At 40.2% G+C, this 25,322-nt stretch overlaps 1 protein-coding gene and 1 pseudogene across 2 annotated transcripts in view; one reads left to right on the top strand and one right to left on the bottom strand.

The window, feature by feature from the left end:
- Positions 1-15,377, top strand: part of LOC116463100 (syntaxin-11) — a 41,602-nt gene extending 26,225 nt beyond the window's left edge. The window contains exon 2 of one of the 2 annotated variants that reach the window (XM_032146065.2): positions 10,072-15,377. In XM_032146065.2, coding sequence (XP_032001956.1) covers positions 10,077-10,940 — 864 coding nt within the window. In that variant the 5' untranslated portion in view covers positions 10,072-10,076 and the 3' untranslated portion in view covers positions 10,941-15,377. The remainder of the gene's footprint in view (positions 1-10,071) is intronic. The other variant, XM_032146066.2, reaches the window with a different exon arrangement.
- Positions 15,378-24,079: 8,702 nt separating this feature from the next.
- Positions 24,080-24,734, bottom strand: LOC116463098 (translationally-controlled tumor protein-like; annotated as a pseudogene).
- Positions 24,735-25,322: the final 588 nt, after the last annotated feature.

The following is a 25,322-nucleotide window of genomic DNA, read 5'->3' as shown; positions in this document are numbered from 1 at the left end:
ACGCAGAAAGTTACTATTATTGAATGTTTGCTTCTCGAATGTCTTTGCTTGCCACAATCTGTAAAGGGAGTGAGAAGACTGTCAGTGGTGAGTGGAGATAACTGAGAAAGAGTTTGCTATTTTAACTCCCAGGAAAGAGAAACATTTTAAATCAAATAAAACTGTATCACCGCATGGTTCAAAGATGTTAATAATGGCCATTTGAGTCATCAATAAATTGTGTCTAATGCCCTCTTTTTTAAAAACCAAGGAAGTGTGTCCATGCATTTTAGAAGAGGATTTCCAACAAAGATAAGTAGATGCCTTTGACATTTGAAGGGAGAAACTTCAGTTACTGTAAAGGTTACTTACATGGAAAACCCTCATGCATTGATGTTGGATAACTCAGATATTTCTGTACCTTGTGTAAAAGATATCAGCCATATATAAGAATATTTTTTCTGGGAGAATTTAACAGGAGTAACCAGGCAATGAGACTAGAATAAGTGGCTCAAAGGACACTGTTTACAAGAAAGGGGAACAGATAAAGGAATGTAAACATTCTGTGAGCTTTTCCTTAACTGGTGTTATGAGTTGGAAAAGAAAAGGTCATTGATGATTCTGGAAACTCGATAGATTTCTCCCTTTAAAAGATACTTCATGGAATAGTTACAAAATATAAAGGAATTACTTAAAGGCGTATGTGTTTTCCAACTGGACTCAAAATCTATTCCCCATCATTTTTTAAACATAGATCTTCACTGCATTTTCCAGGCAAAGTTTTGCTTCACATTCTAGGGCCAAAGAGAAATCAGATGTAAGATTTACAACAACTGTTTTAGTTTGTAAATACTAATAGAGATACAAGTGGAAAAATTTGCACAGATGCCTTGAGCCTTGACGCTTGAGTGCTCCTGTCTTTACTTTCTCCCTTAGAAAGCTCATCTATTGGCCGGGCGCGGTGGCTCACGCCTGTAATCCCAGCACTTTGGGAGGCTGAGGCAGGCAGATCACAAGGTCAGGAGTTTGAGACCAACCTGGCCAATATAGTGAAACCCCATCTCTACTAAAAACACACAAAAAATTAGCCGGGTGTGGTGGTGCGCACCTGTAATCCTAGCTATTCAGGAGGCTGAGGCAGGAGAATTGCTTGAACCCAGGAGGCGAAGGTTGTGGTGAGCCAAGATTGCACCACTGCACTCCAGCCTGGGCGACAGAGGGAGACTCCGTCTCAAAAAAAAAGAAGAAAGCAAGCTCATCTACTGTCCTTTCCTGTTGTGGCTTCTATGCACCTGACTGTAAAATTTACGTCTCCAAGTATCTGTGTTCTGTTATTTCAGAGAGTTAATAATTTTATGGATTTTTTGAAAGTTGTGGTGACTTACTCCCTGTTTTTAGGGCTGTAACAACTGAAGTGTTGCAATGTTGGGGAAACTGATATGAAGAAATTTGTGTGGGAAAGAAAGTAGTGATTCTAATGGTGACAGTATTTCCATGTGTTAATCCAGATCTAAGAATTAGATGCTAATAATTGTTCCTAATAGAAAAGCTCAATTAGGGAATACATTTCCTATTAGACTAACGATTTCCTACACTTCTCGTGGGGAGTGTAGGAAAAAGAAGCTAGTGTAGCTTTGTGGATTACAGATGGACTCTCAAGTAGTCACACTTTTGGGATTTATATCTCAACTCCTTAACTGTGTGACTTTAGGCAAACTGCTTAAACTCATTAGGCCTCAAACCTGTAGACTGGGGATGATGATAATACCTCATAAGGGATAAATGGGTTAATACCTGCCCATTGCTGAGTACCACATTTGGCATTTTACAAATGCTTAATAAATGTTCACTGTAGAGCAGAGTGTATGAAACCTACACAGGAGTAGCTGCTTTGATTTCCTGTGCATTTCTACAGAAAGCATCCGAAAGCATATTGCTAAAAGTGAAATCCCAACTACCCACTGGCTGTTTATCAACTGTGCATATCAAACTGCCTTTTTCTCTTCACACACTGGCAGAAAATTCTGATTGAGGAAACTGAAAAGTGAATTATGTCAGAGGGCATCAAATGAGTAAAGTGATTGAAAAGTAGAGACTGTCTCCTCCAGCAATGCTTTGAATAACTCCTACCTGCTTTCTGCTTTAGAGCAAAGAGAAAACAAGAGACATTTTAAAATTATTTCTTCTAGCCTCAGACTTTTATCGTTATAAACTATTTCAATTAATACTCTTCAACCTTTCAAATTTTGCTTTGAATGAGCCCTAAGACAATATTAAATGCGTTCTTGCCCAATGCACTTTAAGATCCGATACAAGCTTTTTTTTTTTTTTTACATTAACTTTGGAGCAGCAAGAAAATTAGAACTATTCATTAGGAACTTTTTACTTTTAACCTGTAATGTTTAGATGTTCAAAGAATAGTGTTTCCCTCTGTAGTAGTCTGTTTTCATGCTGCTGATAGACATACCCGAGACTGGGCAATTTACAAAAGAAAGAGGTTTAATGGACTCACAGTTCCACGTGGCTGGGGAGACCTCACAATCATGGTGAGGCAATGGTGAGGCGTGGTGAATGCAAGGAGGGGCAAGTCACATCTTATGTGGATGGTGGCAGACAAAGAGAGAATGAAGAGGATGCAAAAGCAGAAACCTCTAATAAAATCATCAGATCTCATGACACTTATTCACTACCACCAGAACAGTATGGGGGAAACTGCCCCCATGATTCAATTATCTCCCACCGGATCCCTCGCACAACACGTGGGAATTATGGGAGTACCATTCAAGATGAGATTTGGGTGGGGACATAGGGCCAAACCATATCACCCTCTTAGATGTGTCACTTTAAAAATCAAGAAACAGAGCACCGGTTTTACTCAGTTGACTGAAATTATTGTTTATGAACCTGTTGGGGAAAGTCCATTTGTTGTTCTTTAAGGGCTGTGTTACTATGGGGTATGTTAGAAAGGAACTGCTAAATTACAATGACACTCTACCTGTGGAATTTCTAGGTGCCTCTGGTGGCGGAGATGTGTGGGCAGGAGGGACTGGATGAGGTGGTTGAGAAAGGTATACACAGGGTGACCTCATGGGGCTGTGCAAGTTGTGATCTCACCACAGATGGGAAAGACTGGCAATCCAACCATGCTCAGCTCACCAGGCTGTGTGTCCTTGGGCAGGGCTGTATCCATCCAGAGAAAGGGCCCTTTCCTAGCTTTCACAAAGATACTATATAAGCCCAACACAAAGCCTCATTAAGGCACCCTATAGACCAACAGTGGACATTCTGATTTGTAATAATCAGTTTAATCATACGTTTACAATTGGTATAAAATTAGAACATAGGAGGTATGTCATAGAATCTGAAAATCAGAACTTGAGTACTGTGCGTAAGTCCTGTATGGAGTGTATATCTTGGGGACAGGGTCTGTTTTGCTTCTGAAATAGCTGAATTCCATTTGCAAATACTCTCTCTTTCTTTCTCTTTCTCTCTGTGTGTGTGTGTGTATCTACAAGCTGATCTCCATAATAAGCTTCACAAGGTTTGCTGTGTGCCTTGAGCTGCTCTATATTGCATATTCCCATGTCTGAAAATTTCTCACTACCTGTAAAAATACTTTAACATCTTGCTGCGAAACAGGAAAAGGTTTTGTTTCCTGGTTTTGGAAAAATTTGCTTAATGCATATATTAGTCTTTTGGGGCTGCCTAATAAAGCTTCTCCTTTATGATCAGAGAGATACTATATATGTCATTTATAAATGATTCCCTTAGAGGCATGTTGGGAACAATGACTTTCACAATTGTTCTTCGTAGCATCCAGTGTCTTGGTTATTTATGTGTGATATGGTTTGGCTGTGTCCCCACCAAATCTCAACTTGAATTGTATCTCCCAGAATTCCCATGTGTTGTGGGAGGGACCCAGGGGAAGGTAATTGAATCCTGGGGGTTGGTCTTCTCTGTGCTGTTCTCATGATAGTGAATAAGTCTCATGAAATCTGATGGGTTTATCAGGGGTTTCTGCTTTTGCTCCTTCCTCATTTTCTCTTGCCACCACAGTGTAAGAAGTGCCTTTCACCTCCCACCATGACTCTGGGGCCTCCCCAGCCATGTGGAACTATAGGTCCGATTAAACCTCTTTTCTTCCCAGTCTTGGGTATGTCTTTATCAGCAGTGTGAAAATGGACTAATACAATGTGGTTGTCACCTCCACTCTTTGGTCTTTTGAGGTAGGTGGAAACCAGCTTTCTGAATTGTTCCTTCCTGATATGACAGAAAATTTTAAAATTTTGTGTGCCAAATATAGTAGGCTCTTCAAAGCAAGATCTAGGTCTCAATGGCTAGAATATTTAACTAATAGAATATCACCATCCTTCCTTGTTCCCTGTGAATGCTATCAGAGTATTTATTCATGTACCTGAGGGTACCTCATCATAGTAAGCTTAGTCTTCAATTTTATTCATACTCCCATGCCTGCAACAATTATAATTTTCCATCATAAAATGAATGGATCAGAATAAACTATTTCAAACATTCTTGATTCCTTTTCCTTTTGACCTTCAGAGATTGTTTTTATGAAAGTGAGTTTTCAGCTGATTTTCTTATTTAGCCTCCATACCAGGGAGCCAGAAGGCAGTGCTTATGAAATCCACCATCTTTCCAGTGGGGGAGAGAGGCCAGTAGCTACCCCTTTTCCTTCCCTATCAGTTTTTTGCTCATCGAGACTGCCCCCAAGCTAGGAATTATTATAAGTTCTCCAGAATTGCATGATAATTATGAATAAAAAGCTGACATGGGCCAGGTGCAGTGGCTCATGCCTGTAATCCCAGAACTTTGGGAGGCCAAGGCAGGTGGATCATCTGAGATCAAGAGTTTGAGACCAGCTTGGCCAACATGGTGAAACCCCGTCTCTACTAAAAACACAAAACTTAGCTGGGCGTGGTGGTGCATGCCTGTAATTCAAGCTACACGGGAGGCTGAGGCAGCAGAATCACTTGAACCCGGGAGGCGGAGGTTGCAGTGAGCCAAGATAGTACCACTGCACTCCAGCCTGGGCAACAGGGCAAGACCACCTCAAAAAACAACAAAAAAAAGCTGACACGATAGGTATCTATGGAATGGGTCACAAATTTGAGTTCGCATTATAATCACCTGGAGGTCATCCTAGGCTACCGAGTCAGAAACTCGAGGTGCCCAGGCATCTGTAATCTTTGAAGCTCTCCAGATGATTCTGTCACCTCCTGCAGACTGAGGACCGCTGAGCTACCATCATTTCTTTGTTCCTTTGTTTTCTCTTACACAAAACTTTATTGCCCAGTGAAAAAAGGCTTAAGCAATTCCCCTTCCTTCCTTACTGGATCTAGTTTTCAGTACAGATTATATGCATGCCTGAAAAGAAAATTAGAAAGCAGAAGCAGATTTTTGGTAGTTGGTTGTCAATTTTCTTTTGAATTCTTCACCACCATGCAAATTGAAGCAGGACTTATTTTTAGCAACTTGATGAATGCAATTTACCAAAGTTTATTACATTATCTTTTATTGTAATAAGACAGCAAGGTCAGTGGAATTGTCTGATGTTTCTTTCTCATTTGCCATAGTTCTCTTTCTGGGAACTCATAGTACAGAATCAAGCTATGGGATATATAGGTTATTTTGATGCTCTATTTGTGCCCACTTCTATATTTTTGTATAACCTCAGCAGTGTATACACTTTTCACCTTTTTGGAGACATTATTAGGAATAGCAGTCTCCTCGTTGACTTTCTGTTGTAGTTTTCCTAATGTTTGCTCCCTGGTGACCAGGAGACCTTCTATGTCAGTGGAGACAACTCATCTGAGGCTGGCTGAGCCAAGAAAGGTGGGCAGGAAGGCAAGGTGAAGGCCCCTTTCCCTCCTTCTTTACCACACCTCAATAGAGAATCTTTATGTCTCCTGTACCCTTTCTTTTTCTCTTATTAGCACATTATGGACTTGCACCTTCACATGAGCTTGGGCCTTTGCCTGATTTATAATTTGTTATCTATGACTTTATGGTTGTTCAATCTTGAGAAGGAATGACTGTCCCTGGACATCTCCCAAAACCATTTTCTATATGGTTGAATTGTACTTGACTCTTCATATTGTGATGAGATGATTTCCCCCAATAGCTTTTTAATGGCTCTAGGAGAGCAATACAGAGCACAGGACCTGTCTAGAATGAGCAGGATACATACAAATGATCCCTAGTGTCCCAGGGCATGGCACAGTCCCTTAACTACCCATTTCCTTCCATTGAAGTGCCTTGTAAGGCTTGGCCAACATGTAAGGAAGGCAGGCATCTCTCACCTATTCTTGCCTTGTTCATCAAAATGCATCCATTCCATCTCATCCACTTGTTGCATGGTAGACTATATTGGGTACTAACTTAAGCAGACGGGTACAGCTCAACTCTATGCAAACTAGCTAATGTGCTTTCCCCAGGTAGCATAAAATGTTAACTTGATTGCAATGCATAGACTTTTAAAAGTTGCTAAGGAGTTAGTCCTTTAAACAAATAGTATTTATTGTTTTGTGGGGGTTTTTAAATTATGAAATGTGTGTGGACATTGTAAAAATTTTGGAAAATACAGAAAAGCGAAAGGAAGCAATTTAAACCATGTATAATTCCACAATTCAAAGAAAACTATAATTAACATTTTGATGTGTATTATTCAAGTTTCTGTTTCAGAATGCTGCACATTCTCTTTCTCCATAACTACTTTTTATGCCTAATAGAGTATATATGCTTTTCATGCCATTAGATAGCTTTCTAAACTCTGTGACTTATGTAGAAGCCAGGACCTCATTATTGTGCATTTAACTTATTTCTGAATTTCTGTAAAAACAAGGTGGTGATGAAAATACTTAGAGCGATGAGTTTCATACACTTTTGCATTATATCTTTAGAATAAATGCACATATGTCAAAACAAATGCACACTTGAAAAGCTTTTGATACATATTACTAAACTGTCTTCCAAAAGATTCTATCAATTACCAATTTTTTAAAATAATGAATAGACTTTATTTGCAAAATCATTAAGTTGCAAAAACAAAGACACCACAGGAGTTTTAAATTAGACTATTTTTTTAATCTAGAAAAAAAATTTAATGTAATTGCTTAGTTCAGCAGAAGCTGAGAGAGGTCTCAGGACCCTGAACAATAATATTGATTTTATTATTTTATTTTATGTTTTTGAGTTCTGGGGTACACGTGCGAGATGTGCAGGTTTGTTACATAGGTAAACATGTGCCATGGTGGTTTGCTGCACAGATCATCCCATCACCTAGGTATTAAGCTCAGCATGCATCAGCTCTTTTCCCTGATGCTCTCCCCTCCCCTGCCCTTCCCCCACAGGCCCTACTGTGCGTTATTCCCCTCCCTGTGTCCAGGTGTTCTCATTGTTCAGCTCCCACTTATAAGTGAGAACATGCAGTGTTTGGTTTTCTGTTCCTGCATTAGTTTGCTGAGGATAATGGCTTCCAGCTTCATCCATGTCCCTGCAAAGAACATGATCTCATTCCTCTTTATGGCTGTATAGTACAGTGTAACATTGATGGGCATTTGGGTTGGTTCCATGTCTTTGCTATTGTGAATAGGGCTGCAGTGAACATTCACATGCATGTGTCTTTATAATAGAATGATTTATATTCCTTTGGGTATATACCCAGTAATGGGATTTCTGGCTCAAATGGTATTTCCAGTTCTAAATCTTTGAGGAATTGCCACACTGTCTTCCACAATGGTTGAACTAATTTACGTTCCCACCAACAGTGTAAAAGCATTCCTATTTCTCCACAACTTCCACCAGCATCTGTTGTTTCTTGACATTTTAATAGTCACCATTCTGACTGGCATGAGATGGAATTACCAGTATGTTTTGAGAGTTCCCAGAATCCTTACCCATTTGAAAACTTATTGTTTTTAAAAAATTCCTGCTAACTTTATGGGCAAGAAAATTCTCAGCAGTTTAATTTGCATTTCCTTGTTTAACACAGAAGTCTTTTGTGACTATATTTTTATACTTTTGCTAAAGATTATTTAGTGCAGTGGTTAAGTGGTGCTATTCTGACACCTGAGTGTTCACTTACTGGTGACCCTGAGTAAATTTCTTGATCTCCCTATGCCCACACAACTCTGATAATAGCAGTACCTACTCACAGAATCTGTATGAAGACTAAAGAGGGTATCACATGAAAGATGCCTAGAAAATATCAGGCATATATAACATACATTTATGTTCTCTGTCATTTACATCTTCTCTGAATTGCCTGTTCACTGTCTTTGGGTAAGTAGATTTTTTGGTAGCTTAGAAATATATATATTAAGTATCTTAACCTCTTGTCTGTCACATATTATAATTTCTCCCCAGTTGGTGGTTTGTGTTTCAATTTTGTTCAAAGTGAGGAAACAGTTGAATATCAAGAAATTCAGACCAGGTGAAGGCATAGTTTTGGTCCAGGATGGATCTTTTTTCTGCCTGTCAACCATACTGCTAGGAGATTCACCTTCCCCATCATTGAGAAGGTCTGGTATTGATTATAGCCACCAGATATCAGAAATGGCACTTTAAGCAGCTTACATTGTTATATTAAAAATCACCATCATAGAATAAAACTTCTGCATAATTTATGTAAATAATGATCACGGTAGATGAAAGGACATGGTTAATATTTCACCATTTTCCATTTACCACCAAATCCAACTTTTCAGAATTCCATTAGTGGTGATATAAAATTAATTACTTCAACTTGAAAGAAGCTTTTAATCTGAGACCAAGAACCCTGATAGATTGTGTAACCATTAAGTGTTAATACTTTTCCCCTCTTTGCTGCAAATTGTGTAGTAGAAAAAGAATCTTTCTCATCATGAAGTCTCGTGTATAAACGCAAGATGTTCCCTATATTAGCATATATACATGCTACTAAAAATGAAAGTTTATCACTTTACTGAAAAGCAATATGGACATAGAGACTATTACTTTGCCTTACTAAACAGAGGAATTATCAGAACCATCCTTGTGAAATCATGAACATTCTGCTTGAGCTGCCAACTTGTTTCAAAAAGCTGTTACAGGTGGGCAAACATTGCTGCTACATGATGAATGAATGGGAGTGTGTTATTGCTACTAGGCCACGTATGATTGGAATTTTCCATGTAAAAGCATTTCTAAAAGCAGTGTTATTTACGATGCTTATCATTAGGGAATGATATTGAGGAGTAAGGAAGCCTCAACTTCTAAATTTTACACTTAGATTTCTGTATTTTGTTGTCATTTTACTTCAAGCATGTTTTACTTTTACAACATCTTCAAGAGAAAAAAACTTAAATCATGATTTGCATGGTAACTATTTTAAGAGTTGTTAGTATGTACAGGAGGGGATACTTCCCAGTGCTGAAATAGACACAAAATAGGCAACATTTAGATGTTGGCCCAAAGCCTTGTAGATTGTCCTCAATTAAAAATACTTAAGTTTGCAAGTCTTTCTTCTTCTTTTTTCTTTTTTTTTTTATGTGTCTGTTTTAATTTGCGATGATTGGAAAACATAAAGCAATAAAAAGAGATGGTTTCCCAATGCAATCTAAAAATTTCACACACCAGAGCCTGTTGTGGGGTGGGGGGAGGGGGGAGGGAGGAGGGGGAGGGATAGCATTAGGAGATATACCTAATGTAAATGACAAGTTAATGGGTGCAGCACACCAACATGGCACGTGTATACATATGTAACAAACCTGCACGTTGTGCACATGTACCCTAGAATTTAAAGTATAATAAAAAATATATATATATAAAATAAAAAAATAAAATTTTAAATTGCTGATTGAGTTCTGGACAGCTATGATATTGAACTGCAGGTGCCTATAGGCCTTAAAATACAACTGTTTCATGTTGTTCAGTCATCTTATTTCTTTCCTTATAAGCAAAATGTCAGAACACTTAGCTCCTTTAATGCACTTATTGCCCACACCGAGGAATACAAAATTGGGACTGCTGAGTAAAATGTTTAAGTTTCAATCCCTTGAAGGTAAATATTTGACTCTCAATAGAGAAATTTAACTTCATTATCCTTACTTGCAGGCAAAATGAAAGACCGGCTAGCAGAACTTCTGGACTTGTCCAAGCAATATGAGCAGCAGTTCCCAGACGGGGACGATGAGTTTGACTCGCTCCACGAGGACATCGTGTTCGAGACCGACCACATCCTGGAGTCTCTGTACCGAGACATCCAGGACATTCAGGATGAAAACCAGCTGCTGGTGGCCGACGTGAAGCGGCTGGGAAAGCAGAACGCCCGCTTCCTCACGTCCATGCGGCGCCTCAGCAGCATCAAGCGCGACACCAACTCCATCGCCAAGGCCATCAAGGCCCGGGGCGAGGTCATCCACTGCAAGCTGCGCGCCATGAAGGAGCTGAGCGAGGCGGCCGAGGCCCAGCACGGCCCGCACTCGGCGGTGGCTCGCATCTCGCGGGCGCAGTACAACGCGCTCACCCTCACCTTCCAGCACGCCATGCACGACTACAACCAGGCCGAGATGAAGCAGCGCGACAACTGCAAGATCCGCATCCAGCGCCAGCTGGAGATCATGGGCAAGGAAGTCTCGGGCGACCAGATCGAGGACATGTTCGAGCAGGGTAAGTGGGACGTGTTCTCCGAGAACTTGCTGGCCGACGTGAAGGGCGCGCGGGCCGCCCTCAACGAGATCGAGAGCCGCCACCGCGAGCTGCTGCGCCTGGAGAGCCGCATCCGCGACGTGCACGAGCTCTTCTTGCAGATGGCGGTGCTGGTGGAGAAGCAGGCCGACACCCTGAACGTCATCGAGCTCAACGTACAAAAGACAGTCGACTACACCGGCCAGGCCAAGGCGCACGTGCGGAAGGCCGTGCAGTACGAGAAGAAGAACCCCTGCCGGACCCTCTGCTGCTTCTGCTGTCCCTGCCTCAAGTAGCAGGCCGGCCCAGGCCGCCACCGCCCGTCCCAGACCTTGGAGCGCGCTGGGAAGGACGCACCAAAGCCGGGAGCTCTGCCCTGCAGGGAGTTGCCCCAACTCTTTCCGGAACTGAGTCTTTAGAGAAGAAACGCCAGGTTCAAGAATTGCAAACCAGCCCGTGCTTGGAAAGATGGTTAGTTGATACCATCCGATGATTGTTCAGTAAAGATAGATTCCTACAAAGTTGTGCAATGTCATTATATGACATCTTGCACTCTTACCCTCTTGACAGAAGCCAAGTAAGGAACTGACGTATCTGACTGTAGGGTGAATGTCTGAGGCCTGCCTCCTAACAAAGACTCAAGAAGGAAGTCAATTGAGCATCTGCTAATAGAATGAACTCATGATGGAAACTTCAGTTCATTTACTTTGTCCTGAAAATTCCCTGGTTCTGTTCCATTTTGAGCGAAATTGGCCTTGGGAAAAACCACGTTTTTCCTTTCCGATTCTTCATCCGGTCTACGCTATGCAATTCCTCCCTAAATATGGATCTTATTTCTGCTCATTTCCCCTACTTATTAAAATCACACCAAACACTTACTATTTTATTATCTCTTTCACTTTTTAAATACCTTTCTCCAGGTTATATTTTGGGATTATTTTTCCAAATATTTTTAAGCACTGAATATCGAACAAGCACTCAAATTGAAGTATCAGTCATGTTTTATGTATTTTTCACTGATAAAAATTATTTAACATTTATCTTTTTACTTGATTACATATGCACATATATATGTAAATGTAAAATACTAATATTCACTAATGTATGTACATAATGATCAATTGGTTTAACTTCTTTTATGTAAGTATGGTATATAAATTTCAAGAAGAACACTTTTCTGGCTCTTGGTGTTGGTTTGCTTGTTTTGAGTTCGTTTCACTCCAGTTTGCCCCTTCCTAGTCCAGTTTGGGTCAAACTTCATGTTAAACAACTCTGCATTGGTTATGGCGGTAGACATATGGCGGTAGAAAATGTATACAGAGCTAGAGACAACTAACATTCTTGGAAATATTGTTTTTGTTTTACTGTGGACCATTTTTTTCCATGCATTGAAATGGAGAAATTCAAAGTAAAAGAATTCTGTTTTTCAAGCAAGGTTAATAAACATTACATTATACACATATTTTTATACACTTCTGTCTTGACCATTTAGTTTACTTTCTCAATTGTTAAAATTTTTTTTTCCTTTTTTTTTTTTTTTCGAGATAGAGTCTCACTCTGTTGCCCAGGCTGGAGTGCAGTGGCGGGATCTCGGCTCATTGCAACCTCTGTCTCCCAGGTTCAAGTGATTCTCCTGACTCAGCCTCCTGAGTAGTTGGGACTATGGGCACATGTCACCATGCCCGGCTAATTTTTTGTGTTTTTAGTAGAGACGGTGTTTCACCGTGTTAGCCAGGATGGTCTTGATCTCCTGACCTCATGATCCACCTGCCTCAGCCTCCCAAATGCTGGGATTACAGGCGTGAGCCACCATGCCTGGCCTTGTTGTTATTTCCCTTTTGAGACAGGGTCTCCCTTTGTCACCCGGGCTGAAGTGCAATGGCATAATCATGGCTTACTGCAGCCTTCAACTCCCAGGCTCAAGTGATCCTGCCACCTCAGCCTACAAATAGCTGAGACTACAGATATGTGCCACCATGTCCAGCTAATTTTTGTATTTTCTGTAGAGACAGGGTTTGCCATGTGGCCCAGGCTGGTCTCAAACCTGTGAGCTTGAGCAATCCGCCCACCTTGGCCTCCCAAATTGCTGAGATTACAGGCCTGAGCCACTGCCCCTGGCCAAAATTTTTTTCTACTAGCTACTGAGCTGCCACATCTGGATGGAACTGAGTGGAGGGGGAAAAGAATGAAAAACTCAAAAGAATTCCCATGCGGGTGTCTTGCTTTCTCTCCTGAGTTACAATATTTAGCAAAATCATCAGGCTTTAGAGATATGGTGTAGTCTGCAAACTTTTTAATGCCCTTACCCACATTTAACGTGTTTCCCGGCCTTCCTCTGTGTCAACTCTTAGCTCTTCCTAATCATTATTTAATACATGAGTGAGTATAGTAGTGATCATATTTCTCAGGTCCTTTAGAAGGTGGAATTTTAAAAGAATTAGAAGGAGGAGTATATGAATTCTTTGGAGCTCACTGCCTGACTTGCTTATGGCCAGGAAAATCTATCTCCTGTATCTAATTTTAATTTCATGGTTAAATTTGAGAATTGTGGAAACCAAGTTCCACAAGGCTATTCTCAGATTTCTCCCAATTTCTTTTTCAGCTAACTCCAGGGATATGTATCACCTTTGACTTAATTCCCTTTCTCTAAGGAAAAGGGGAAAAAATGTTCACATAGCTCCATTGCAATGTTTTTTATAATAGAGGAGAGATATTGTAAATAGAGACTGCCAGCCAGTTTCCACAAAAAAAATGAAGAGTTCATAAATTTGACATGTTGGAACCCATAAAGCATTTTCTTTGCTTAGAACCATTATAAAAGTAAGTGAGTTTTAAGGCTCTGTATACATTTTAATTCCCCACGTTTTATATTGGAGAGTTCGGTGCAGACTGTCCATCACTGCACCAAAAGAATGAGTGAATTGTTGCCTATGGAGAAAGAACACTTCTTCCTGCTGTTTGGGAACCATCTCAGTGTGGCATAATGGTTAGGAGTACAGATTCCAGACCCCGTTTCTTAGATTTAAATCTTGACTCTGCCACATACTAGCTGTCTGACTGAACCTTAGTTTCTCTGCGCTTCAGTGTCCTCATCTGTAAAATGGAGATAATAGTACTTAACTCGTAGAGCTATTGTGAAAAGTAATGGCTGAATACGTAAAAGCACCTAGAACAGTGCCTGGCACATGCTAAGTGCTTTGTTCATTATTTTTGTTATTATGTAATTTTCTCTTAGACTGAGAGCACTGTTAGTGACCCAAGTAAATTTATAGTTTTTAAGTTCAGAGGAAAAATAAAGCCTATTTTTTGTTAACAGTCTTAATAAATAATAAAGTGGAATAAAGAAACCAAGACCCCATCTTCTGTGAATATTAGGGCTTTTTTTTTTTGACAGTGATAAAGATGTTTTCACTATGGCATTTCTATCCGTGTGTATATCCAAACATGACCTGAAGAAGAAATGAGATATTCCACCAAAAACACATAAGCAGGAAGTAGCTGTTCTGCTCAGCTTGGCAGGTGTTCTTTCCTAATTCTTCCCAAGCTGTGAGTCAGAAAGTCCTGGAAGGAGTTGTAGGAAGTTGTAGAGGCTGGGTCACAGACCTAAGGGAAGGGATCATTTGGCCCACCGCATGTCCCGGCCTATTCACCAAAGCCCTTCCTGGCTCTGACTGCCACGCCAGGTAGTGGGTGAAATGCTGGCTTTTTCCTTAAGAAAGTGTGTTCTAGTGCCACCAAGAGATGCTGTAGAGCTGCCTTTACCAATCTCATGATGCTTGCTTGGCAACTCTGAAAGGTGACTTTGGCCAAGAAGACCTTGTGGCAATTCTGCAAGTTTCATACACTAACATCTTTTAGGGTAGAAAATGAAAGAACAAATCACAAAGAACAATAGATCCTTCAGGGGCTGAAGATAAGAATCTTTTATCGCTATTTTGACATATACAGTGACTACTTTCTACTAGCCAAATACCAAATTTTACAACTACAACCAAGCCATAGATTATAGGTGGTGACAACTCCAGAAATGTTGTAACTAGGAAAGGTGCTCTTCTAGGATGCATTGGTATCCAGGATAATATGCGTTAGAATTTTTAAAATGGCATTCAAAAATATTTGAACTGTGACATCACAGAAGTAATTTTATGGCCTTTTAAGGTAACAACTTAGAAAGATAACAGCGCTCTTTTTATATCAATGCCTTTACATTTATTTAAAAACAGTCCTAATGCTTTATAGTTAAATGTCATATGCAAATATGTTCAGGTTCTAACATATAAAGTTCCTAACTTGACAGGAAACTACTGAAGATTGTGTACAGCTTAAAAATAATAAAATAGGGTAACTATAGTCTTGATTTGTATGTATAAATTCTATCATTCTATATTTTACCATTAGACATATTTCTACTCCTTTCTTTGAAATATGCAAAGTATCTCCAACTGCAGCATGAAACTCATTTATTTGTAATCAAGAGGATAGTTTGAAACATCCAATTGTAAGCAGAGCAACAGCTGACTTACTTTTGATAGCAGAGTTGAAAATCATTGCAATTAATAAAATGGGGCTATTAGAAATGGAAAATGAATAGGATCTAGAATGTAACTTCATCATATAAATGATGAGTGTCTTTATTATCAATACATGTTATTAAGAATGGGCAAGATGTCTTTATATACTAGAAGCTCTTGTAAAGTCATGTATCTATTGATAATAAAGATTTTCTGAACTGATGTTCTGAGCGAGACTACAAAGGATGCTTTAAAACCAGTGATACCTGGCTGGACAGGGTGGCTCCCACCTATACTCCCAGCACTTTGGGAGGCCAAGGTGGGCAGATCACTTGAGGCCAAGAGTTCAAGACCAGCCTGGCCAACATGGTGAAACCCCTTCTCTACTAAATATACAAAAATTAGCTGGGCATGGCGGTGCATGCCTGTAATCCCAGCTACCCTGGAGGCTGAGGAACGAGGATCACTTGAACCAAGGAGGCAGAGGTTGCAGTGAGCTGAGATCGCACCACTGCACTCTAGCCTGGGCAACAGAGTGAGACCCTGTCTCAAAAAACAAGCAAACAACAACAAAACCAGTGATGTCCTGCAAAATGAGGATTGAGAGACAAGTCCCCAACACTATGTTTTTTTATTCCTGATGTTTCTTTTTAAGTTATACGTTATATTCTATTTGAAGCATCCATAGATACTTCTTGGACCTCTTCTATTTTTCTTAATGTATATTTCTACATTTTCATGGTCCTATAGCCAACTCTTTAGACGTATCCACCCTTCTGTATCTCAGCATCCTATAATGTTTGAAAGAGGGTAAAAATAACAGAGTATATACATATACACATATATATACATGTATACATATATACACATATATATACATATATACATATATACACATAGATACATATATACACATAGATACATATATACACATAGATACATGTGTATATATGCATCTATGTGTATATATGTATACATGTATGTATATGTGTATATATGTATACATGTATATATATGTGTATATGTATACACTCTGTTATTTTTACCCTCTTTCAAACATATGTTTATATATAATATATACAATTTATATGTATATATATACACACACACATATATATGTATATATATACACACACAGAATCTACCATCATCCCCATCCTCTGCTCCTTCTGTCTATCTTAATTTGCAAATGGCAGGATCAATCAACTGCCACCTGCCCAGGTCAGACAATTATCCTCTCTTGCTTCCATTACTTCAGCAGCTTTTAATTGGCCTCTGGCCTCTAGTCTTATCCTCTCCAGTCTAATCTCTGTACAATGCTATAGTACAGTCACAGTGCCTTTTTGTTGTTGTTGTCATTATGTTATTGTTTTTAATTGCAGTATTATATACATGACTTAAACTTACCATCCTAACCATTCTTAAGTATACAGTTCCTGTATTGGTTGGTTCTCATATTGCTATAAAAAACTATCTGAGACAGGGTAGTTTATAAAGAGAAAAGGTTTAATTGACTCACAGTTCCACAGGCTGTACAGAAGTCATGGCCAGGGAGGCCTCAAGAAACTTACAATCATGGCAGAAGGTGAAGTGGAAGCAAGCACATCTTCACATGGTGACAGGAAAGAGAGAGAGAGAGACAGAGCAAAGGGAGAAGTGCCACACACTTTTAAACCATCAGATCTCATGAGAACTCACTCACTGTCACAAGAACAGCAAGGGGGAAATCTGCCCCCATGATCCAATCATCTCCCAGCAGCTCCCTTCCCCAACATTGGGAATTATAATTCAACATGAGATTTGGGTGGGGACACAGAGCCAAACTATATCAGTTCCCCTACTGCTAAGTACACTCATATTGTTGTGCAACCAGTCTCCAGGATTCTTTTCATCTTTCAAAACTGAACTCTATACCCAATAAACAAAAACTGCTCATCCCTCCAGCCCCTGGCAACCACCATTCTGCTTTCTATCTCTATGAGCTTGACTACTCTAGATACCGCATAGAAGTGGAATAATACAGTATTTGTCCTGTCGTGTCTGGCTTATTTCACTGAGCATTTTGTCCTCAAGCTTCATCCATGTTGTAGCACGTGTCAGATTTTAAAGCTCAATAATATGCCATTGTATTTATAGACCACATTTTGTTTAGTCATTCACCTGTCAATGGACACAGGTTGCTCCCACTTTTTGGCTGCTGTGAATAGTGCCGTTCATCTGCTTAAAACTCTATAATGGCTGCTGATTGCTGTTGGGACAAAATCTCAACTCCTTAGTGAGGTTCTTCACGGCCCTGAAGGAGCCAGGCCCCACTTACTTTCAGCTTCATCCCCGACACCTTTCATTGCTTGCTTTCCTTCCTTCTTGATTTCCTTCCTTCTTGCTTTCCCTTCTTTCTTTCTTTCTCTTTCTTTCTTTCTCTTTCTTTCTTTCTTCTTTCTTTCCTCTTTCTTTCTTTTCTTTCTCTTTCTTTATTTCTTTTTCTTTCTTTCTTCTTTCTCTTTCTTTCTTTTCTCTTCTCCCTCTCTCTCTTTTAGAGAGAGAGTCTTGCCTAGGCTGGAGTGCAGCGGCACAATTATAGCTCACTGCAGCCTCAAATTCCCAGGTTCAAGCGATCCTCTCACCTCAGCTTCCTGAGTCGCTGGGACCACAGACACGGGATACTACCCTGCCTATTTCAGAGCACTGCACCCACCCGCTCAGTTACATTGTTGTGTAGGAGTTCGGTGAAGTGCATATTTAAGGACTGCATCGCCCCCATCTTCATGGTGTTATGTGTGCTTCTGCTACTAAACTGCTTTTCTATGTTTAAGGACAACCAATAGCATCTTACTTGTTTTGGGATCTTAGCACTTTGCATAGTATCTTTTATAGGCATTTGGGTATTTGTGTTCTACGTGCAGAAATAGAGATATTCAGAATTTGTTTTCTGCTATGAGTGACTTTTTGTATACCTTTTTGAAGATGCATATTTTACAGCATAAAGCACAGTATCTAGTTTCTCCTCCCAGAGGATCTGTGTCGGGGTGCTGAGGCCAGGATGGGGTTTGGGGCACAGTGTCCTGAGAACAGGGGTGGGACTTGTTGAGGGGAGGGGACATGGGACTGGAGAAAGACTGCTTGGGAAGAAGCAGCTCATGCAGGAGAACAGTCAGTCTGAAAAGTTGAGTGGAGAAAGAATGAAGTTTTGAGTCACGGGCACCGAAGCCAGTAGAACTGGGAGCAAACAGAGGCTGGGATTGGGTGCTGTGTGGCAGAGCCTGGAAGAAATAGTTTAGTCAAGGTACAGACTCAAGTTGGATGCAAAGAAAGTTGCAAAACTACATTTTATCTAAAGTGATTTTCTTTTTATTCTTGCAAGCATGTAAAACAAAGTGTTTTTTTTTTTTTTAATTTTGGACAAAATGTGTTGGCTTGAGTTTCAGCTGGACATATTTCCATCTAACATGGCATCCAGTAGGGTAATTTGTGCAAAGTACTTAGCTCCCTGCTCCTAGTCATACAGGGCTGTGTGGCAGCTTTGGACTTCGGTCCTAAAACGCCCTCAGCCACTCAAGTCGCCATGGTATGATAATGGTCTGAGAAGCCTCAGTCCGTGCCTCTGAGTATGTCAGGGAACCCCCCACCGACCCCACACACATCCAGAGTGCTTATGAGTCCATAATACTTACTCAGTACAAAAATGTCTAACAGCCTGTGGACTGTGCAGAATAGTAACAGCAAGAGTCTTCTTTTCCTACAAGCGTTGAAGACCAAGGAGAGAATGGAGGACCCTAAACTGCCCTTGCTTAGAGCTGCAAGTTCTCTCCCTGCTGAAGCTGACTCTGCAGGTCGACTGCTGCTTGGGCCTGAAGTGCCTTGCAGCCACCAGCAGCTGGTGCCCCAACTCTTTGAAAACATGGATTTGGGCCAGGTGTGGTGGCTCACGCCTGTAATCCCAGCACTTTGGGAGGCCAAGGCAGGAGGATCACCTGAGGGCAGGTGTTTGAGACCAGCCTGGCCAACATGGTGAAACCCCATCTCTACTAAAAATACAAAAATTAGCTGGGTGTGGTGGCGCATGCCTGTAATCCCAGCTACTTGAGAGGCTGAGGCAGGAGAATCCCTTGAACCTGGGAGGCGGAGGTTGTTACAGTGAGCCGAGATCGTTCCACTGCCCTCTAGCCTGGCCTGGGCAACAGAGGGAAACTCTGCCCAAAAAAAAAAAAGAAAAAAAAATAACCCACAAAAAACAAAACAAACAAAAAAACACATGATTTTGAACCAAATCAAGCAAAGAATCTCCAGGGGGGTATTGCCTATAAAAGGAATGTTACCCCCAGATAAAAACAAACTATTTAGACTCTACATGACAGAGGAATTTCTCTTGTGGGTAGGAATGTTTAACTAACTCATTCCTTGGCTCTACAATGTGGTTTACCCTGGTCTCATGCACCCTTAGAAGGGCATAGATGAGGTAACATGGTTTCTTTTCATAATCTTCATCCACCCCTTGTCATCTGGTTTACGGAAGAAACCTGTCAAACAAGAAATGTTACCTAGTGGCAAGACGTTAGGACATGCAGTTACTAGGAGAAAGTAAATGGCCTGGAAGATGAAAGACGTGGTCATATTTTTAAGGCTGCAACTCCACAGGAAGGGTAGCTTCTCCTGTTTTGGCAATGCTCCCTGCATTGGCCATTATCAATATTTGAAGTGACTTTGCAAGAAGTTCTCATTTCCAAAAGGAAACCACAGCTTTATTAGAAAAACTTGCATCTCTCTTCTCTGATAAGAGTGTCAGTGCCACATTAAAAATGGCCTGGCAGAATGCACTATGGGTATGGGAGTGGTAAGGAGAGGTCCTTTCCTTCTTGCTAAGAGATGAAAAGGCTTAAAATAAATATTTTTGGAAGAAATAATACAGTGATGTGAATGAGTTTGAGTTATAAAATGAAAAAGAAGAAAGGAAGAAAGAAGGATGACCTGTTCCTAGACAGAAAGTAAGTTAGGGCTGGGCGTGGTGGCTCACGCCTGTAATCCCAACACTTTGAGAGGCCAAGGTGGGTAGATCATTTGAGGTCTGGAGCTTGAGGCTAGCCTGGCCAACATGGTGAAACCCCATCTCTATTAAAAATACAAAAAAATTAGCTGGGGGTGGTGGCATATGCCTGTAATCCCAGCTACTCTGGAGGCTGAGGCAGGAGAATTGCTTGAACCCAGGAGGTGGAGGTTGCAGTGAGCCGAGATCATGCCACTGCACTCCAGCCTAGGCAACAAGAGGGAAACTCCATCTCAAAAAAATAAAAAATAATTTAAAAAAAATTAAGTCAGAAAGCAAGAAAAACTTGTGCACTCAGAAGGGCAGACCAAGAAGAGAGGGCGTGGCTGAGTGGAACAAAACTTAGAAAGTGGAAGCTGAAAATACAAAACACAGAATCTCCTGTGAACTAGTTCAGTTTCTTTTCATCTGTGTACCAACAAAGAGAAAGAGTAAGTAAACAACTCTCTTGGCTGATCTTGTCAAAAGGGACAACAGTTACAACTAGAAGTCAGTAAGTTGTTTTCATTTTCCTCTGTGCATGCCCTGTGAGTATAATTTGGTAAAATTATATATTATGATAGTCTATGGCATAATATTGTTTGGGCTTAAATTCAATATAAGTGAGATGAAAATTTTGGAAATTTCTCCTAACAACTAAAGGTATTTACAGATTCCTAACTCAAAGCCTTTGCATTAATCTGTGTATTATTTTATTTTTCCTTTACTTCTTTTTTTTTTTTTTGGAGACGGAGTCTTGCTCTGTCGCTCAGGCTGGAGTGCAATGGCACGACCTTGGCTCACTGCAACCTCCACCTCCTGGGTTCAAGTGATTCTCCTGCCTCAGCCTCCTGAGTAGCTGAGATTACAGGTGCATGCCACCATGCCCAGCTAATTTTTCTATTTTTAGTAGAGACGGGGTTTCATCATGTTGGTCAGGCTGGTCTCGAACTCCTGACCTCATGATCTGCCTGCCTCGATTTCCCAAAGTGCTGTGATTGCAGTTGTGAGCCACCATGCTTGGCCTCTTTTACTTCTTTTGTAAAAAAAAAAAATTTAAGGCCTACCCATTGTCAGTCTGATAAAATACAAATGCCATTCTTTATCTTCTTATTGTATTACTCTTTAATAGGTAAAACTGGGAAAGAACAATGCTGTTAATTCTATTAGGTTTATTGTTATTGTTTATTTGCTTATTCTGCTTTTTTATTCAGAAGAAATATTTAAGAACATATATTTTTTTCCATTTTCAAAATTGTCACAAAGTCTTAAAAACAAAGTAGATACTGTGTTTTATACCCCAAACGAAAATTCAGAGAAATAGAAACACGTCATGTAGCAAGTAAGCAACTGAATTCCTTCTTAAACTTTATTGTAAAAAACAAGCAAAAGGAAACATCCATGCATTCAAATATATATTAGCAACTCCTCTGATCTATTTCTCCTCTATCTACAAGAGAAAGAGGCTTGGATTTGCCAACAGCCCACACACTCTGTGTGGACTTGGTTGACAGTGCTTTCCCCCTCCTTAGCTGTACCCACACACTACACAGCAATAAATCATCACATGTGCTTAAGGAGAGCAGGAAAATTTACTGCTACCCAGTGCTTGGTAGCATAAAAACACAGTTACCACATCCATTATTCATGGTATTGTGTCAAATGTGTGAGCCCACATACCGCGGTGTGAAATGGCAAGGGATTCTACCCTTAATTCTTTCCTACCTTTCTAAGTGATCTCATCTACCCTGTGGCTTTGCTACCTTATCCTGATAATTGCCAAACTTTTGTGGGGAGATGGTTGACTACTGATGACCCTGGCAGCTCTCTTTAGTCTGACTGATAAGGAGCTGACACAGAGTGTCAACATCACCCAAGATTCCCACGTACTGTCAGCATGAGTAGGCAACGTCCCTGGGTGGATGGCATCCAAGCTAGACTCATTTTCCTTTGAGTGCATGACTGGTCTCATTCTCACCATTGGTAAAAGATTGTTTTTGAGTAGTAGGGGTCAGCTCATAATGGCTCCAGTTGGGTCCTACCCAAGCATAGTGTATTAGTCTGTTCTCACACTGCTATAAAGACCTGCCCCTGGTCTAGGTAATTTATAAAGGAAAGAGATTTAATTGACTCACAGTTCCATGTGGCTGGGGAGGCCTCAGGAAACTTACAGTCATGGCAGAAGGGGAAGCAAACATGTCCTTCTTCACATGGTGGCAGGAGAGAGAAGCGCCAGCAAGGAAAAGCCAGACACTTATAAAAACATCAGATCTCTTGAGAACTCACTCACTATCACGACGACAGCATGGGAGAAACTGCCCCCATGATTCAATTACTTCCCACCAGGTTCCTCCCATGACACCTGAGGATAATGGGGACTACAATTCAAGATGAGATTTAGGTCGGGACACAGCTGAACCATATCACATAGCATGGGATAATCAGAGACTACATAAGCATCATCCATATCCTACTGTCTACCTGACCTCTCTTCTTGAAGGTCCCACAGGTTCCTCAAACTCAGTATTCTGTTTTGCCTCCTATAGGCCTTCTTCATTCTGCCTGTTATCTAGAGGCAAAAACATCAGAATCACTTTCATTTCCATCATCTCTGTTCATAGCCAAGTGCAATTAAAGAATTATTGCTAGTACTAAAAAAAATTAATATCTGTGGCCTACTATACGGCTGATGTCATCTAAAATGCACACCAGATACATGAGATGTAAAGACAACTATAATTTCCTGTCTGGATTTTTCTAATTGGCCCAAAAAGGAAGTGGTTTATACATCAGAGAATTGTGTTTTGATTCACACTTAAATTTACATAGTCCTTAATGTTAATGGTTGCTCCTTTAGTAAATGTCTGTTGGACAAAACTGATATTAATTAATTTTGGTCCTACTTTGCATATGTATTTCTTACACATTTGTAAAGTACCTGGGACCAGCTTCTTGTAGACCTGTTGTCCTGGAATGATTTTTAATAGCTACCTATTTCACCTTCAGGAGTGTTTGTGTTTAGGTGATAAAGATTATATTGTCAACCAACATATATATGATATGTAATCTGGATGTACCATTGTTTGACATTTTCTAAGTCCACTCTGCCCTTGGATCTCTAACCACTTTAGTCTGAGACCCCATCCTGAGTAATTGCAGAAAGACCCTGCCTTTAGTTAGATTGTTGCACTCTTTGCTATAAAGCAGGTGGGGACAGAGGATGTGGGCTTTCTTCACTGCCAGGTCCCAAGCCCATATTTCTTGCTAGCAAAAAACACAAGGTAAAATAAATATTCTTCATGAAGAAAGAAAAATTTACCAGGTGCAGTGACTCACTCCTGTAATCCCAGCACTTTGGGAAGCCAAGGCAGGTGGATCACTTGAGGTCAGCAGTTTGAGATCAGCTTGGCCAACATGGTGAAACCCTGTCTCTACTAAAAATACAAAAATTAGCCAGGTGTGGTGGCAAGAGCCTGTAATCCCAGCTACTTAAGAGGCTGAGGCAGGAGAATTGCTTGAACCCAGGAGGTGGAGGTTACAGTGAGCTGAGATCACACCACTGCACTTCAGCTTGGGTGACAGCAAGATTCGGTCTCAAAAAAAAAAAAAAAAAAAAGAAGAAAGAAAGAAAAGAAAAGAAAAATTTAAAGTAAAATTATATGAGAGAAAATTTTAAAAAAGCAAATATTAACATTAAACTACAAGATTAAATATGAATGTAACGATTACAAGATAAAATAATTAGACCAATGATCAAGGAAATAAAAAGGTATAAAATAGAATAAAAATATAAATTGGATTCATTAGTTTTCTTTTTAGTTTAAATGCATTTTATTTTTCGACAACCTACATAACATGTTTTTCTTAAAAACAATGGCTCCACTCCAAATAAGTCACAGTCAAAATAAATGAAGAGCTCAAGATGACATCAGTCCCATTTGCTTAAGTCCTGGTGTTGTGTGGATGACAAGCAGAAGCCAGTTACGATGACAGGTGATAGATCCAAAGTAATTGCCAAATTTGTTAACATTTTTCCATTTCTAAACCATCCTTAAAGAAAATCATATATGGGGTCACACCTTCTTCACAGTAGTCCAATAGAGTAACCATGCCATCTGGATTCATGTTTTCACTATTAAAGAACTGGTAGTTTTTCAAATTAGCAAGGATGTCCTTGATTTGTTTTGCAGCCCCGTCATAGAAGATTTTACTGTTACTGGTCTCTGTTCTTCAAGTTGGGCTTTGATTGATTTCACGTAATCTTTGATGTACTTCTTGTAGGCTTCTTTTGTGAAACTTGTTTCCTGCAGGTGATGGTTCCTGATAATATCAACACCAGTGATTACTGTGCTTTCTGTACCTTCGCCCTAGAGGCATTCAGCGGCGGCATTTCCACCAATGAGTGAGTCATCAACGTTACCTTCTATCCTACTGACCATCTTCCCCTCCACCTCCAGGTACAGCCCATCCAAGATCTCCCAGATCTTGTAGATGTCGGAGAACATCTCATCGTGGCTGATGAGGTCCTGGTAGATAATCATGGTGGCGGCTGAAGGGAGACGACGCGGCGCTAGCTTAGCAGGAGCCTGAAGCTCGCAGCAAGCATGGTGCAGCCTGAGCGGTGCTAAGGTGGAGAGGGGAGTGGGCGGGGAAAAAAAAAGAAAACTGGATTTATTAGTCTTTTATGAAAAATATAAATATGGATTAAAAACAAAAATTCTAAGCTGAACTAGCAATAAATATAATTTCAAAAGGATGTGAAAGTACTATTTTTAATGGAAATATAAATAAAGACAAAGTAGGAAAAACAAAATAGAGACAGAATACTTAAAGAATAAACAAGTAAAATTGAAATGGGGGAAACTAGATAAAATAAATGAAATAAGATAATATATGTAAAGAGCTTCTCACAGTAAAGTGATGTTGAGACGTTGCTCCATAAAACAACATTTATCTTTTATAAAATTCAAAAATAAAAGATGAGGGGATAATGGGGGGAGGAAGGAGAAGAGTCCTAGTGAAAGCAAGTGAGGAGTCTTTGGCAAAATTCTCATTTAGCTTTGTCTAGAGTTGGGTCCTGGATAGCTGGGAGATAGGAAGCACAGAGGAATACAAGGTCTCTATCCCCTCTGCCCTCATCCCATGTC

The sequence above is a fragment of the Hylobates moloch genome, unplaced genomic scaffold (genome assembly GCF_009828535.3).
Source record: "Hylobates moloch isolate HMO894 unplaced genomic scaffold, HMol_V3 SCAFFOLD_27, whole genome shotgun sequence".
Classification (NCBI taxonomy): Eukaryota; Metazoa; Chordata; class Mammalia; order Primates; family Hylobatidae; genus Hylobates; species Hylobates moloch.
This window is presented reverse-complemented; position numbering and strand designations above follow the sequence as displayed.